The following is an 18,546-nucleotide window of genomic DNA, read 5'->3' as shown; positions in this document are numbered from 1 at the left end:
GCCTTCCACAAGCTTCCCACAATAAGTTGGGTGAATTTTGGCCCATTCCTCCTGACAGAGCTGGTGTAACTGAGACAGGTTGGTAGGACTCCTTGCTCGCACACACTTTTTCAGTTCTGCCCACAAATTTTCTATAGGATTGAGGTCAGGGCTTTGTGATGGCCACTCCAATACCTTGACTTTGTTGTCCTAAAGCCATTTTTCCACAACTTTGGAAGAATGCTTGGGGTCATTGTCCATTTGGAAGACCCATTTGCGACAAAGCTTTAACTTCCTGACTGATGTCTTGAGATGTTGTTTCAATATATCCACATAATATTCCTCCCTCATGATGCCATCTATTTTGTGAAGTGCACCAGTCCCTCCTGCAGCAAAGCACCCCCACAACATGATGCTGCCACCCCCGTGCTTCACGGTTGGGATGGTGTTTTTCGGCTTGCAAGCCTCCCCCTTTTTCCTCCAAACATAACGATGGTCATTATGGCCAAACAGTTCTATTTTTGTTTCATCAGACCAGAGGACATTTCTCCAAAAAGTACGATCTTTGTCTCCATGTGCAATTGCAAACCGTAGTCTGGCTTTTTTATGGCGGTTTTGGAGCAGTGGCTTCTTCCTTGCTGAGCAGCCTTACAGGTTATGTCAATATAGGACTCGTTTTACTGTGGATATAGATACTTTTGTACCTGTTTCCTCCAGCATCTTCATAAGGTCCTTTGCTGTTGTTCTGGGATTGATTTGCACTTTTCGCACCAAAGTACGTTCATCTCTAGGAGACAGAATGCGTCTCCTTCCTGAGCGGTTTGACGGCTGCGTGATCCCATGGTGTTTATACTTGCGTACTATTGTTTATACAGATGATTGTGGTACCTTCAGGCGTTTCGAAATTGCTCCCAAGGATGACCCAGATGTGTGGAGGTCTACAATTTTTTTTCTGGGGTCTTGGCTGATTTCTTTAGATTTTCCCTTGATGTCAAGCAAAGAGGCACTGAATTTGAAGGTAGACCTTGAAATACATCCACAGGTACACCTCCAATTGACTCAGATGATGTCAATTAGCCTATCAGAAGCTTCTAAAGCCATGACATCATTTTCTGGAATTGTCCAAGCTGTTTAAAGGCACAGTCAACTTAGTGCATGTAAACTTCTGACCCACTGGAATTGTGATACAGTGAATTATAAGTTAAATAATCTGTCTGTAAACAATTGTTGGAAAAATTACTTGTGTCATGGACAAAGTAGATGTCCTAACCGACTTGCCAAACTATAGTTTGTTAACAATACATTTGTGGAGTGGTTGAAAAACAAGTTTGAATGACTCCAACCTAAATGTATGTAAACTTCTGACTTCAACTGTACATGGAATCACTGGTCATTTTAATAATGGAACACTAATCACTTTAATAGTGTTTACCATGCTGCTTTACTCATTTCATATGTATATACTGTATTCTACTCTATTTTAGTCTATGCCACTCCGACATTGCTCGTCCTAATATTTATATATTTCTTAATTCCATTCTTTATCTTTTAGATTTGTGTGTATTGTTGCGAATTGTTAAATACTACTCCACTGTTGGAGCTAGAAACACAAGCATTTCGCTTCACCCGCAATAACATCTGCTAAATATGTGTATGTGACCAATACAATTTGATTTGAAATTGGGAAAGTTCATTATCTTTGACAAACCAACTCTATCAGTTAACCCAGGTTTTGGCATCGGTAGTGCAGAATCAGATGAGATCAGGGTACTAGTATGTCTTTCATGTATTGGGTGTGTGTTCTTTAACGTTAACCCCTGTCAGCTAACCTGGGCATTGGCATCCCCATGCTGGCCAGCAACTTCATCCAACCTGACATAACTGTCCACCTGCAAAGCGAGAACGGCATCCTGGGATTGGTAAAACGCTAATTTAAATCCCTCTCACTGTAAAACCATACTAACATGGTTTGACAACAGGTGTTGGGACTGACGTTTGAAACGTGCCGGATTCTTAACCCAACATTGTGGAGATTGCGACCATCTGCCTTCTTTTTCCTCCATCCATGATTTGTATACACAGCTGTGGGCTGTGTTAACAAAGACTGCAGCTCCACCAAGCCTTTCACATCAATTCTGTTGTCAGAGAAATTTCAGCAGAAATATGCCAATGCCTCATTTGTGAGAATGTTCCCCCAATTATGAATGTCAGGTTAAGAGATGTGATGTCAGAAGCTCTCTTCCTCCCCTCCCCTCCTCCTCCTCCTTTTATAGTGCTGTAAAGAAACAAGGACTGTTCCTTTGTTGAAGGGAGAGAACATATGTGTGTGCTTATGGTGCTTAGAGACCGGATGTGTGTCATTGTGTGACGAATGTGTGTGTTCTGTGTAGGGCCCCTACCCCACAGAAGACGAAGTGGATGCTGACCTCATTAACGCCGGTGAGTGATGTTGCCTCACACACACACACGAAACGAAACAAACTATCCTGTTTATGAGAGATGTTGACATTTACCCCTGTGTTTGTGCAGGTAAAGAAACGGTGACTGTGCTTCCAGGAGCTTCCTACTTCTCCAGTGACGAATCGTTTGCCATGATCAGAGGGTAACAACAGTATAACTGATTTATTGCTGTTTGAAGTCATCAAGACAGAGGGCTCTGTGTTTTTGTTTGTGCTTTATAGTCAAACTCTAGGGGGCTAGGTTAGGGCTGAATGATCGGGTAACTGTTTAGGCTAAGGGTGATCCGGAGAGGGAAAGTGTAGGGATGAGGGGGCAGGAAGTGTGTGTGTCGCGTGGGTGGGTGAGCGGGAGCATGTTGGGGTTGTCTCTAAAAGTAGTGGTTGTCTGACCATTATTGACAAGATGTCGATGCCATGAAGCATAATGACCCTTTGTGAGACACATGAAGTCCTACTGAATATGGAATCGGAGACTCACTGATCAGGATATTGACACTAGGATTAGCTTGGACAGTGCAGCTTCAAAAACCTCCCGTTTTCTGTCGAGACCTTGGGATGATATACACAACATGGCCAAAAGTATGTGGACACGCCTTCAAATTAGTGGATTTGGCTAGTTCAGCCACACCCATTGCTGACAGGTATATAAAATTGACCACACAGCCATGCAATCTCCATAGACAAACACTGACACCATCATAGGATGCCACCTTTACAAATTTCTGCCCTGCTAGAGTTGCCCCAGTCAACTGTAAGTGCTGTTATTGTGAAGTAGAAATGTCTAGGAGCAACAACGGCTCAGCCGCAAAGTGGTAGGCCACACAAGCTCACAGAACGGGACCGCCGAGTGCTGAAGCATGTAGAGCGTAAAAATCTTTCTTCGGTTGCAACACTCACTACCGAGTTCCAAACTGCCTCGGGAAGCAACATCAGCACAAGAACTGTTCGTCGGGAGCTTCATGAAATGGGTTTCTGATGGCCGAGCAGCCACACACAAGCCTAAGATCATCATGCGCAATGCCAAGCATTGGCTGGAGTGGAAACGCGTTCTCTGGAGTAATGAATCACGCTTTACCATCTTCCATTCGAACGGACAAATCTGGGTTTGGCGGGAGAACGTTACCTGCCCCAATGCATTGTGCCAATTGTAAAGTTTGGTGGAGGAGAAATAATGGTACGGGGCTGTTTTTTGTGGTTCGAGCTAGGCCCCTTGTTCCAGTGAAGGGAAGTCTTAATACAATGCCATTCTAGATAAGAAGGCCCTTTCCTGTTTCAGCATGACAACGCCCCCGTGCACGAAGTGAGGTCCATACAGAAATGGTTCGTCAAGATCGGTGTGGAAGAACTTGACTGGCCTGCACAGATCCCTGACCTTAACCCCATCAAACACCTTTGGGATGAATTGGAAAGCCGACTGCGAGCCAGGCCTAATTACCCAACATCAGTGCCCAACCTCACTAATGTTCTGAATGGCTGAATGGAAGCAAGTCCCCGCAGCAATGTTCCAACATTTAGTGGAAGGCCTTCCCAGTTGAGTGGAGGCTGTTCTAGCAGCAAAGGGAGACCAACTCCATATTAATGCCCATGATTTTGGGATGAGATGTTCGACGAGCAGGTGTCCAAATTCCTTTGGTCATATAGTCTATATTACATAAATAGATGTCGGCTGAGCTCAACAAAACTGCCATGAAACCATGAAATGCTGCTTAACAACCATGGCCAAGCCCTGTTTTGTAAGCCTTGTATATTAGCTGTTAGCTATTGTTGACCATGCAGCTCGGCAAAAGCGATGGCGATAATTCACCGGTTGATATTGATTTCTGGATCAGCTGAGACTCGGCCCACCCACCCTATAGAAGTAGATCTGTTTGTCCACCCGTGGAAATCCAATAAGATTCATAAATACAGAGGACTAATGGCCAATGTGCCAGAGACCGCACAAAGACATGGCTCATACACACACACAGACACACACGCTGGTCATAGTGAGTCATTGCACTGCAGTGTCTATGCTCTGATTTTACAGGGTATCTGGCTGTGAGTGCCCTTCCCACCTACGGACTCACTAACGCACACACAAACAGAGAGAAAGAGCGACGCATACACACTGTCCCTCTTCGATCTGAGCATGGTGCCACTGGTGTCAAAAGTTGATCCGGTGAAAGTGACGTAAACCGTTTTGGGTGGGTTCCGGCAGAGATTTCTGAAACGCATGACATTGGCCTGTCGCTGTGTGTGTAGCTCAGGTCTCTCTCTCCCTGTGGCACAATGTCTCCTTGTCTTGTCTCAGAGGTGAGGTGAAGGCGAGGGAACATGGCTATTCTAATAGGCTGCCACCTGTCTGATTACACCAGCTGTCCTATTACCAGAGTTACAAATTGAAACCATCCTCCTCCTCACCCCTCCCACACAGAGTTAATTAGAATGCCTTCATAGTTTAATAGCACATGTTTAATCATGTGGAACAACCCAACATCATTCTCTCTATAACTCAGAACACAGTTGATGTTTCTTATGCCTTCGACGAGGTATCAAACCCTCCTTCTGTCTCCATTTGCCACATTTACCTTGTTGGTGATTGATTGACCGATGGACTGATTGGGTTAGTTAATTGATGTATAGATTGATTGATAAGGTGATTGTTTGTCTTCTCTCTGCAGTGGTCACATCAACTTGACGATGCTGGGAGCCATGCAGGTTTCTAAGATGGGAGACCTGGCCAACTGGATGATCCCGGTACGAACGTCACCATAGTTACTATCAGTGTTTCCCCTAGCATGGCTTTAGCAGGATGGGCCCCGCTGCCTCTCTCTGTTATCCTGTCTACAAATGGTTATTCTCTATCCGTGTCAATTATTATTATTATTATTGAACTTATGGTTGTTTACTACCCTGAATGCGGCTTCAGAGGCATTTGCACCCCACTTAAGAAGAAGCTGGCATACTTTACTGTGTGGTAAAAGGTCATGGTTCTGTTGTTGATGCACAGATCTACAGCACAGGGAGAGACTTGACTAACACAACAAAATATTGTATTTCTTCACTGCTTTTTTTTTTTTTTTTTTGTCTTTCTGACATGGACTGCACACTCCCTCTCTCCACTGCACGCCTCTGTGTCTCGTTACGTTGTAGACAAACATGTACAGTTTACCAAACCAGCGTGCCTCTGGCTCTGCCCCTGCTCCTTGGTCTGCCTTTATGACCTGTATTATAATTTCTGACCTATGGGGAGCGGTAATGGAGTGAATGTGTGGTAGGTCAGTTATTACCTGAGGCTGTAGCCACTTCCAGCCCCTCAGCCAACCAGATCAAGCAGCGGCGTGAAGGCAGAGACTACAGAGGCTTAATGGAGGTTAGCCACTAGAATCACTGCTCCTAATACAGGGCAGCCTAGCAACACCACCCACAGAGCTACTGAAAGCTGGAGAGGCTGACAGCAGGAACATGCTCAACGCAAATACTGTACGTCTAGTATTTATTTGTATTACGCTCAACGCAAATACTGTACGTCTATTTATTTGTATTACGCTCAACGCAAATACTGTACATCTAGTATTTATTTGTATTTATTAGGATCCCCATTGCGCTTCCTGGCATCCAAGCACACCAAGTACCCACATTAAATATACAGTTGAAGTCAGAAGTTTACATACACTTAGGTTGGAGTCATTAAAACTCGTTTTTCAACCACTCCACAAATTTCTTGTTAACAAACTATAGTTTTGGCAAGTCAGTTAGGACATCTACTTTGTGCATGACACAACTAATTTTCCCAACAATTGTTTACAGACAGATTATTTCACTTATAATTCACTGTATCACAATTCCAGTGGGTCAGAAGTTTACATACACTAAGTTGACTGTGCCTTTAAACAGCTTGGAAAATTCCAGAAAATGCTGTGTTGGCTTTAGAAGCTTTTGATAGGCTTATTGACATCATTTGAGTCAATTTGAAGTGTACCTGTGGATTATCTTGGCCAGGTCGCAGTTGTAAATGAGAACTTGTTCTCAACTGGCCTACCTGGTTAAATAAAGGTGAAATTCAAAAAATAAATGTATTTCAAGGCCTACCTTCAAACTCAGTGCCTCCTTGCTTGACATCATGGGAAAATCAAAAGAAATCAGCCAAGACCTCTTTTTTTGTAGACGCCCATAAGTCTGGTTCATCCTTGAGAGCAATTTGCGAACCCCTGAAGGTATCACGTTCATCTGTACAAACAATAGTACGCAAGTATAAACACCATGGGACCATGCAGCCTTCATACCGCTCAGGAAGGAGGCGCATTCTGTCTCCTAGAGATGAACGTACTTTGGTACGAAAAGTGCAAATCAAGAACAACAGCAAAGGACCTTGTGAAGATGCTGGAGGAGACAGGTACAAAAGTATCTATATCCACAGTAAAACGAGTCCTATATCGACATAACCTGAGAGGCCGCTCAGCAAGGAAGAAGCCACTGCTCCAAAACCGCCATGAAAAAGCCAGACTACGGTTTGCAATTGCACATGGGGACAAAGATCGTACCTTTTGGAGAAATGTCCTCTGGTCTGATGAAACAAAAATAGAACTGTTTGGCCATAATGACCATTGTTATGTTTGGAGAGAAAAAAGGGGAATGCTTGCAAGCCGAAGAACACCATCCCAACCGTGAAGCACGGGGGTGGCAGCATCATGTTGTGGGGGTGTTTTGCTGCAGCAGGAACTGGTGCACTTCACAAAATAGATGGCATCATGAGGGAGGAAAATTACATACATATATTGAAGCAACATCTCAAGAATCAGTCAGGAAGTTAAAGCTTAATTACAACAATACTGAATGAACACTTATTTTAACTTAATATAATACATCAATAAAATCAATTTAGCCTCAAATAAATAATGAAACATGTTCAATTTGGTTTAAATAATGCAAAACAAAGTGTTGGAGAAGAAAGTAAAAGTGCAATATGTGCCATGTAAGAAAGCTAACGTTTAAGTGCCTTGCTCAGAACATGGGAACATATGAAAGCTTGTGGTTCCTTTTAACATGAGTCTTCAATATTCCCAGGTAAGAAGTTTTAGGTTGTAGTTATTATAGGAATTATAGGACTATTTCTCTCTATATGATTTGTATTTCATATACAGTGGGGAGAAAAAGTATTTGATCCCCTGCTGATTTTGTATGTTTGCCCACTTACAAAGAAATGATCAGTCTATAATTTTATTGGTAGGTTTATTTGAACAGTGAGAGACAAAATAACAACAAACAAATCCTGAAAAATGCATGTCAAAAATGTTAAAATTATTTGCATTTTAATGAGGGAAATAAGTATTTGACCCCTCTGCAAAACATGACTTAGTACTTGGTGGCAAAACCCTTGTTGGCAATCACAGAGGTCAGACGTTTCTTGTAGTTGGCCACCAGGTTTGCACACATCTCAGGAGGGATTTTGTCCCACTCCTCTTTGCAGATCTTCTCCAAGTCATTAAGGTTTCGAGGCTGACATTTGGCAACTCGAACCTTCAGCTCCCTTCACAGATTTTCTATGGGATTAAGGTCTGGAGACTGGCTAGGCCACTCCAGGACCTTAATGTGCTTCTTCTTGAGCCACTCCTTTGTTGCCTTGGCCGTGTGTTTTGGGTCATTGTCATGCTGGAATACCCATCCACGACCCATTTTCAATGCCCTGGCTGAGGGAAGGATGTTCTCACCCAAGATTTGACGTTACATGGCCCCATCCATCATCCCTTTGATGCTGTGAAGTTCTCCTGACCCCTTAGCAGAAAAACACTCCCAAAGCATAATGTTTCCACCTCCATGTTTGACGGTGGAGATGGTGTTCTTGGGGTCATAGGCAGCATTCCTCCTCCTCCAAACATGGCGAGTTGAGTTGATGCCAAAGAGCTCCATTTTGGTCTCATCTGACCACAACACTTTCACCCAGTTGTCCTCTGAATCATTCAGATGTTCATTGGCAAACTTCAGACGGGCATGTATATGTGCTTTCTTGAGCAGGGGGACCTTGCGGGCGCTGCAGGATTTCAGTCCTTCACGGCGTAGTGTGTTACCAATTGTTTTCTTGGTGACTATGGTCCCAGCTGCCTTGAGATCATTGACAAGATCCTCCCGTGTAGTTCTGGGCTGATTCCTCACCGTTCTCATGATCATTGCAACCCCACGAGGTGAGATCTTGCATGGAGCCCCAGGCCGAGGGAGATTGACAGTTATTTTGTGTTTCTTCCATTTGCGAATAATTGCACCAAATGTTGACACCTTCTCACCAAGCTGCTTGGCGATGGTCTTGTAGCCCATTCCAGCCTTGTGTAGGTCTACAGTCTTGTCCCTGACATCCTTGGAGAGCTCTTTGGTCTTGGCCATGGTGGAGAGTTTGGAATCTGATTGATTGATTGCTTCTGTGGACAGGTGTGTTTTTTTTATAGTTAACAAGCTGCGGTTTGGAGCACTCCCTTTAAGAGTGTGCTCCAAATCTCAGCTCGTTACCTGTATAAAAGACACCTGGGAGCCAGAAATCTTTCTGATTGAGAGGGGGTCAAATACTTACTTCCCTCATTAAAATGCTAATCAATTAATAACATTTTTGACATGCGTTTTTCTGGATATTTTTGTTGTTATTCTGTCTCTCACTGTTCAAATAAACCTACCATTAAAATTATAGACTGATCCTTTCTTTATCAGTGGGGAAACGTACAAAATCAGCAGGGATCAAATGCTTTTTCCCCCCACTGTACCTTTGACTATTGGGTGTTCTTATAGGCACTTTAGTATTGCCAGTGTAACAGTATAGCTTCCGTCCCTCTCCTCGCTCCTACCTGGGCTCGAACCAGGAACACATCGACAACAGCCACTCTCGAAGCAGCGTTACCCATATAGAGGAAGGGGAACAACTACTCCAAATCTCAGAGCGAGTGATGTTTGAAACGCTATTAGCGCGCACCCCGCTAACTAGCTAGCCATTTCACATTGGTTACACCAGCCTCATCTTGGGAGTTGATAGGCTTGAAGGGGTGGGTATAATTTGTGGAACGTTCCAACAGGAATCTGTTAAAAAAAACGTAAAGTAAAAGGTTGCCAACCAACAACGCATACAAAGTAGCAACGCATACAAACCTAGCTAACTAGCTGCCGAATAGGCATCAACTCACCACGTAGCTTATTCTTAATGTTTGTCCATAGGCAACCAGAGTGAGGACAGACATTTTTCGCAATAAACGTGATGAGTGAAAAACGCTATGAAATAGACCTCTCCCTACCCGGTATCTTATTCTGCCGCTATACAACTTTGTATGCGTTGTTTTTTGGCAACGTTTTTATTTACGAAGTTTTTGGAATAGATTCCTGTTGGAATGTTCCACAAATTATACTCACCCGGGTTGAAGTCATAAACAGCGCAGTGCTTGAAGCACAGCGAAGGGCTGCTGGCAAAACGCACGAAAGTGCTGTTTGAATGAATGCTTACGAGCCTGCTGGTGCCTACCACCGCTCAGTCAGACTGCTCTATCAAATCATAGACTTAATTATAATATAATAAACACACAGATATACGAGCCTTAGGTCATTAATATGGTCGAATCTGGAAACTATCATCTCAAAAACCAAAGTTTTTTTATTTCGGTGAAATACGGAACCGTTCAGTATTTTATCTAACGGGTGGCATCCCTAAGTCTAAATATTCCTGTTACGTTGCACAACCTTCAATGTTATGTCATAATTACCTAAAATTCTGTCAAATTAGTTCGCAACGAGCCAGGCGGCCCAAACTGTTGCATATACCCTGACTCTGCGTGCAATGAACGCTAGAGATGTGACACAATTTCATGTTAGCAGGCAATATTAACTAAATATGCAGGTTTAAAAATATATACTTGTGTATTGATTTAAAAGAAAGGCATTGATGTTTATGGTTAGTTACATTGGTGCAACGACAGTGCTTTTTTTGCAAATGCGCTTGTTAAATCAACACCCGTTGTCACGTCCTGACCAGTGAAAAGGGTCATTTTGCCATAGTAGAATGGTCAGGGCGTGGCAGGGGGGTTGTTTTGTGTGTTTTGGGGTTGGTTTGTTTCTAGGGGAATTTGTTCTAGTTTTCTGTTTCTATGTTTCATTTTCCATGTGTGGCCGAGTATGGTTTCCAATCAGAGGCAGGTGTCTTTCGTTGTCTCTGATTGGAAGCCATACTTAGGCAGCCTGTTTTCCTTTGGGTTTTGTGGGTGGTTATTTTCCGTTTAGTTGTTTTACCTGACGGAACTGTTGGTCATTGGTTATTTTGTTTAAAGTGTTCTCATAAAATAAATCAAGAATGAGCACTATACACGCTGCGCCTTGGTCTCTTCACTACGACGCTTGTGACAGAACCACCCACCATAAGAAGACCAAGCAGCGTGGGAGGAGGTATGTCGAGTCATGGACCTGGGAGGAAATCCTGGATGGGGCAGGACCGTGGACAAGGCCGGGAGAGTATCGCCGCCCGCCGAAGGAGATAGAGGCAGCGAAGGCGGAACGGCGTTACTGGGAGGAACGGCTGGAACGGCAAGAGGAGGCTGAGAGGCAGCCCCCAAAAATGTTTTGGGGGGGCATACGGGTAGTTTGGCTAGGTCAGGGGGAGCCCTGACCTAACTTCCCGGGCGTACAGGAGAGAGCCGTGGAGCAAACCGGAGCCAAGAAAGGAGTCAAGTGCTGAGTACGACGCGAGATTCCGGGAAATGGTACTGGCAGAGAGGGCACTGCGGAGCGGGCGTGCAGAGGGGCGAGAAATGCATTACGGGGTGATGAGCACTATCTCGCCCATCCGCACGCACAGTCCGGTGCGGTCTGTACGGGCTCCGCAGCGTTGCCAGGCGAGAGTTAGCCGGCAGCCAGGAAGAAGTGCGCCGGCTCAACGCATCTGGCCGCCAGTGCGTCTCCTCGGCCCAGTTTATCCTGCGCCTGCTCTACGCACGGCAGCCCTCATTCCTCAGCACAGCCCAGTTCGCCCTGTGCCAGTGCTCCGCCCGTGCCGGGCTACAGTGACCATCCAGCTAGGACGGGGTGTGCCAGCCCTGAGCTCCAGACCTCCGGTGCACCTCCACGGCCCAGTGTGCCTTGTGCCTGCTCTGCGCACCCAGTCTCCTGTGCATCTCCCCAGTCTGGTGAGACCGGTTCCAGCTCCCCGTAGGAAGCCTCCAGTAATGATCAACGGTCCGAAGCCTCCAGCGATAATCCATGGCATGAAGCCTCCAGTGATGATCCATGGCCCGGAGCCTGTAGGGTTAATCCATGGCACGAAGCCTCCAGTGATGATCCATGGCCCGGAGCCTGTAGGGATGATCCATGGCACGAAGCCTCCAGTGATAACGCATGGCCCGGAACCTCCAGTGATGATCCATGGCGCGGAACCAGTAGCGATGATCCATGGCACGGAGCCTGCAGCGAAGGTCCCCAGTCCGGAACCTACAGAGACGCCTCTCAACCCGGGGCCTCCAGCGACGCCTCTCAGCCCGGGGCTTCCAGCTACACCCCTCAGCCCGGGGCCTCCAGCAACACCCCTCAGCCCAGAGTCTTCAGCGACGGTCTGCAGCCCAGAGCCTCCGGCGGTGGTCGGCAGCGCAGAACGGGGGCTACGCCCGGAGCCAGAGCCACCTCCGTAGCTGGAGGATTGGCGGAAGGGTTGGGTGTAGCACAGGAACCGTCGTAGACGGTAGCCACCCTCCCTTCCCTCCCTTTAGGTTTGGGGTTGTTTTTGTGGGTTTTTTGTTTGGGGTGCATTCGGGGTCTGCACCTTCGGGGGGGGGGGTACTGTCACGTCCTGACCGGTGAAAAGGGTCCTTTTGCCATAGTAGAATTGGCAGGGCGTGGCAGGGGGGTCGTTTTGTGTGTTTTGGGGTTGGTTTGTTTCTAGGAGAATTTCTTCTAGTTTTCTGTTTCTATGTTTCATTTTCCATGTGTGGCCGAGTATGGTTTCCAATCAGAGGCAGGTGTCTTTTGTTGTCTCTGATTGGAAGCCATACTTAGGCAGCCTGTTTTCCTTTGGGTTTTGTGGGTGGTTATTTTTCATTTAGTTGTTTTACCTGACGGAACTGTTGGTCGTTGGTTATTTTGTTTAAAGTGTTCTCATAAAATAAATCAAGAATGAGCACTATACACGCTGCGCCTTGGTCTCTTCACTACGACGCTTGTGACACCCATTTGTCGAAGTAGGCTGTGATTCAATGAGAAATTAACAGGCACCACATCGATTATATGCAACGTTAGATAAACTAGTAATATCATCAACCATGTGTAGTTAACTAGTGATTATGTTAAGATTGATCGTTTTTTATAAGATAAGTTTAATGCTAGCTAGCAACTTACCTTGGCTTCTTGCTGCCCTCGCGTAACAGGTAGTCAGCCTGCCATGCAGGCTCCTCGTGGAGTGCAATGTAAGGCAGGTGGTTAGAGCGTTGGACTAGTAACCGAAGGTTGCAAAAACGAATCCCCCCTGAACAAGGCAGTTAACCCCCGTTCCTAGGCCGTCATTGAAAATAAGAATGTGTTCTTAATCTGACTTGCCTAGTTAAATAAAGGTGTAAAAAAAAGGCAAATCGGTAGCCAAAAATACCGATTACCGATTGTTATGAAAACTTGAAATCGGCCCTAATTAATTGGCCATTCTGATTAATCGGTCGAACTCTAGTATGCATGAGTGTCCGAGCTGTGTGCTAGTATTTTAAACAGACAGCTCGGTACATTCAGCTTGTCAACGCCTCTTACAAAAACAAGTAATGATGAAGTCAATCTCTCTTCCACTTTGAGCCATGAGAGATTGATATGCATGTCATTAATGTTAGCTCTCCGTGTACTTTAAGGGCCAGCCGTGCTGCCCTGTTCTGAGCCAACTGCAATTTTCCCAAGTCCCTCTTTGTGGTACCTGACCACACTACTGAACAGTAGTCCAGGTGTGACAAAACTAGGGTCTGTAGGACCTGCCTTGTTGATAGTGTTGTTAAGAAGGCAGAGCAGCGCTTTATTATGGACAGACTTCTCCCCATTTTAGCTACTGTTGTATCAATATGTTTTGACCATGACAGTTTACAATCCAAGGTTACTCCAAGCAGTTTAGTCACCTCAACTTGCTCAATTTCCACATTATTCATTACGAGATGTAGTTGGGGTTTAGGGTTTAGTGATTGATTTGTCCCAAATACAATGCTTTTAGTTTTGGAAATATTTAGGACTTGCTACCCATTCCAAAACTAGCTGCAGCTCTTTGTTAAGTGTAGCAGTAATTTCAGTCGCTGTAGTAGCTGATGTGTATAGTGTTGAGTCATCCGCATACATAGACACACTGGCCTTACATAAGCCAGTGGCATGTCGTTAGTAAAGATTTGAAAAAAGCAAAGGGCCTAAACAGCTACCCTGGGTAATTCCTGATTCTACCGGGATTATGTTTGAGAGGCTTTCATTAAAGAACATCCCCTGTGTTCTGTTAGACAGGTAACTCTTTAATCACATTATTCCAGGGGGTGTAAAGCCATAACATATACATTTTTCCAGCAGCAGACTATGATCGATAATGTCAAAAGCTGCTCTGAAGTTTAACAAGACAGCCCCAACAATGATTTGATCATAAATTTCTCTCAGCCAATCATCAGTCACTTGTGTAAGTACTGTGCTTGTTGAGTGTCCTTTCCTATAAGCGTGCTGAAAGTATGTTGTCAATTTGTTTACTGTGAAATAGCATTGTATCTGGTAAAACACAATTTTTTCCAGAAGATTACTAAGGGTTGGTAACAGGCTGATTGGTCGGCTATTTGAGCCAGTAAAGGGGGCTTTACTATTCTTGGGTATTGGAATGACTTTAGCTTCCCTCCAGGCCTAAAGGAACACACGTTCTAGCAGGCTTAAATTGAAGATGTGGCAAATAGGAGTGTCAATATCATACTCTATTATCCTCAGTCATTTTCCATTTTTCCATCCAGATTGTCAGAACCCGGTGGATTGTCATTGTTGATTGACAACATACATTTTTTCACCTCTTCCACACTGACTTTATGGAATTTTCTATCATTTTATGTCATATCTTTATATCATTTATCTTTGTTTCATAGTATAGTTTATTTTTATTTATTTTACTCACATGGTTTCTTAATTTGCAGTACGTTTGCTAATCAGTTGGGCTGCCAGACTTATTTGCCATACCTTTTGCCTCATCCCTCTCAACCATACAATTTTTCAATACCTCATCAATCCAAGGAGATTTGACAGTTTTTACAGTCATTTTCTTAATGGTTGCATGCTTATTAGTAACTGGGAAAGCAATTTCATAAATGTGTCAAGTGCAGCGTCTGGTTGCTCCTCATTACACACCACAGACCAGCAAATATTCTTTACATCAACATATGCATCACTACAAAACTTCTTGTATGACCTCTTACACTATATTAGGCCCAGCCTCTGGAACATTGGTTTTCCTAGATATGGCTATTACATTGTGATCACTACATGCTATGGATTTGGATACTGCTTTAAAGCAAATTTCTGCAGCATTAGTAAAGATTTGATCAGTACATGTTGATGATTTCATTCCTGTGCTGTTTGTAAATACCCTGGTAGGTTGACTGACAAACTGAACCAGGTTGCAGGCACTGGTTACAGCTGAATTTGTTTTCCTGAGTGGGCAGCTTGATGAGAGCCAAATATTTAAATCACCCAGAAAATATACTCCTCTGTTGATATCACATATATTATCAAGCATTACACACATATTATCCAGATACTGACTGTTAGCACTTGGTGGTCTATAGCAGCTTCCCACAATAATGTGCTTTAGGTGAGGCAGATGAACCTGTAGCCATATTCCTTCAACCGTATTTAACATTAGATCGTCTCTAAGCCTTACAGGAATGTGGTTCTGAATAAGACCGCAACATCACCCCCGTTGGCATTTCTGTCTTTTCGGTAGATGTTATAACCATGTATTGCTACCACTGTATCATCAAAGATATATCTAAGTGAGATTCAGATATAGTCAGAATATGAATGTCATCTGTTACAAGCAAGTTATTGACTTCATGGACCTTGCTTCTCAGGCTGCATATATTAATATGGGCTATTTGTAGCACTTTTCTAGGTTGCTTGATTGTTTTTAATGCTTTACTGGGAGCTTATCAGAAGTAGACTTGCTCGTGTTATTTATATTGGAGCTGATTGTGCAGCTCACCGTGCACTAAGTGGTCTTCCTACTAGGACACACCGCCTCAGTGCTAACTGATTACTGCATACAATAGCTGTAGGATCAACAGGTATTCAGGGAATTAGGGGGACATACATTAAGTTACTTACATTGTGTTTGCCAACGCCCCTAGGATTATGTACATTTAATGCAGCATTATGACAACTCATTGTCACAATGGTAGGGATTAACTGAGCTGGTCTTAAATCATTGATTCAATGCAGCCTTGAAATGCGTGGACAGAGTCAAAGAGCCAAGATGATTTGGATGGACTCCGTCATTCCTGTAGAGTATCTTCTGTTTCCAGAAGGTGTCAAAGTTATCTATAAAAGTGACTCCAGCAGAGCTACAGTAATATTTTAGCCAGATGTGTAATGCCAGTAGCCTGCTGAATCTTTCACACCCGCGGCCCAACGATGGTATTGGACCTGAAATGATTGGCAGTTTTTTAGTCTTTTAATGCTAAAGTCAGTTCTTTAAAATACATTTTCAGATGTTCAGAGCTAGCCCTCCTGATGCCGTTTGACCCAACATGGACTACGACTGTGTCAGCTCCCGGGCATCTGTCATAAAACAGTCGGAAGCAGCCTTGTGATGTCCTGTACTCGTGCTCCTGGGTAGCGCAGGGTTTTTGCCTTGGGAACTGAGATGTTTCTTACCATAGAGTTGCTTATGAAGCACATTGAGCTGATGTTTTTGTTTATGTTCATCAAGTGTTGTATGTTCTGGTCTTAATAATAAGAGAGTTAAAGGGGATAGATGGTGAGCCATACAGATAACTGGCGACTGGCAGTATGACATTTTATAAGAACTAAGCAAAATACCAGATCTGGGTATAGAATGTTCAAATGACACAGATTAAGCCTAGTCCTGGTCTAAAAAGCACTTTCAATGCAAAAACCCTGTTGAACTAGGCATCACCTGTGTCCGGGAAACCGCCCCTAAAGCTGCGTTTACACAGGCAGCCCAATTCTGATATTTCTTTAACGAATTGGTCTTTTGACCAATCAGCTCTGAAAAAGTTCTGATGTGAAAAGATCTGATTTGATTGGTCAAAAGACCAATTGGTGGGGGAAAAAAGATCAGAATTGGGCTGACTGTGTAAACGCAGGATATGTCTATTAAACTGTTATGAATCTGATCTCTTAGCTTTCCATTAGCCATTTTTGTCTTTGGTAATTGATAATTAGCTGGCGGCCTACTTGATTCACTGTGTTATTTTACTAATGTCTTAATGCTAAGGACACACAAGGCACTGGATGAGCTTGTTCTGTAAGGGCAGTGACCGTTCATTCGTCTGTCTTTGTCTGTCTGACAGTTACACAAAGGAGCTACAGGCACCCATCTACCTCACCCCCATCTCGTTTCAATCTTCATTATGTGGAACTATGAGAGGAAGGAGAGGAAAATTAAATGTCCCCGCTGCGATTCTGAAAATTATTCAATATCTAAAGATGGGTGTAAAGCGTGAAATTGGAAACGATTTACGTAGGAGTCGCAAATGCAGCGCGCCGCTGCAGCGATTATGTCGATTATGGATGCTTTTAATAAGCGAAATGTCGATGAACATTTTACGGTCCAGGGCTTTCAAATGCTCTTACAAGTGATGACTGTCAATCTCCTGCTCAGTCAGAGGCTGGCGGAACAACAACCCATGGAGAGCGACAACAGATCATCACATTCTGAACCTTTATTGTTTTTCAGTTTGTAGCTAGACATGTTTTTGCGCATATTTTGATTAGACTCGTGTGTTCCTCGCTTGACTATTAGATTGGGATTGGGAGATGCATTTGCCTATCTGAGCTGAAGAAGAGAACAGTCAATAGTATATTGGTTACCAAGTGAAAAAAACAATGTGAAGCTGGACAATATTTCTTCCTTTTGGAAATGGAGCGGGTTTACAGCCCACCAGAATAGAATAGAGCAGCTTCTAAGTGTATGTAGTTTATGATGAATCTGTTGTTCCTCTCTCTCTCTGTAAGTGTTCATCTGATGGGCCTTAATGTGAGGAATGAGGCTGGGGGAGTAGTGCATGTGTGTGTCTACAGCCAGGCACTGCTCTACTGATTGCGAGTCAGTCCCAAGGTACTGTTTAACTCCCTGTGGCGCCTAGGCTGCTCCTAGCCTGCTCCCTCTGTCAACTTCCAGGGACATCCATCTCCAAGGCTGCGCTCCAAATCCACCCCTAGACCCTACACCAGGGCACTTCATGTACATCAGAAATTGGCAATCAGGCCACTTTGAAACCCTTTCCTAGTCACTTACTGACTCCCTCAGAACTGAGAGGCCTGGATAGGTATAAGGCAAAGACCGGTGTTGCTCATTGGTGTAGTACAATCAGGTGTAGGTTATTGGTTCTGGGATAGTAACAAAAGCCTTCACACAATGTATCTTTCCAGGACCTGAACTGGTGCTCTGTGTACAAGTAGTTAACACCATATGGCTTATTACCCTACACGAATCCATCATTTGAGATCTGTAAGGACAGGAGTATTCTGACTGGAAGTCAGCCTTTGAGACGCTGAGCCTGTGGCCACTGTGGCTCAGACAGACGGCATTCTGGGATATTTATTGTCCTCCAGGGTCCCTGTGGTGCTGACAGACGCCTCTGTGCCTCCTACCATCCGCCTCACACTCACTCATGCTGTGCGTGTGTGCGTATGCGTGTGTGTGTGTGTGCTCGTGTACTCTGCCTGGTGATCAATCATGCTGCTCAAGGTTACTCCCCTTTTTCAAGCTCGTTGTGTGTGTGTGTGTGTGTGTGTGTGTGCCTCCTGCTGCCCCTTGCTTGCAAGTGTGTGCCTTCTGTCTTCTGCTCCCTCAGTCAGCTCAAGGTTATTCCTCTAAAACATGGTGTGTGTGTGTGTGTGTGTGTGTGTGTGTGTGTGTGTGTGTGTGTGTATCTACACCATAGTTCTCAAT

General features: G+C 44.3%; 1 protein-coding gene across 2 annotated transcripts in view; it reads left to right on the top strand.

The window, feature by feature from the left end:
• The window catches only part of oxct1a (3-oxoacid CoA transferase 1a), a 132,329-nt gene that overhangs the window by 78,337 nt on the left and 35,446 nt on the right, over positions 1-18,546 (top strand). For both annotated transcript variants that reach the window (XM_029716417.1, XM_029716418.1), the window contains exons 10-13: positions 1,804-1,898; positions 2,370-2,418; positions 2,509-2,581; positions 5,099-5,174. In XM_029716417.1, coding sequence (XP_029572277.1) covers positions 1,804-1,898; positions 2,370-2,418; positions 2,509-2,581; positions 5,099-5,174 — 293 coding nt within the window. The remainder of the gene's footprint in view (positions 1-1,803; positions 1,899-2,369; positions 2,419-2,508; positions 2,582-5,098; positions 5,175-18,546) is intronic.

The sequence above is a fragment of the Salmo trutta genome, chromosome 27 (assembly GCF_901001165.1).
Source record: "Salmo trutta chromosome 27, fSalTru1.1, whole genome shotgun sequence".
Taxonomy (NCBI): Eukaryota; Metazoa; Chordata; class Actinopteri; order Salmoniformes; family Salmonidae; genus Salmo; species Salmo trutta.
Note: the sequence above shows the minus strand (reverse complement) of the source record. Positions and strands in the feature narration are given on the sequence as shown.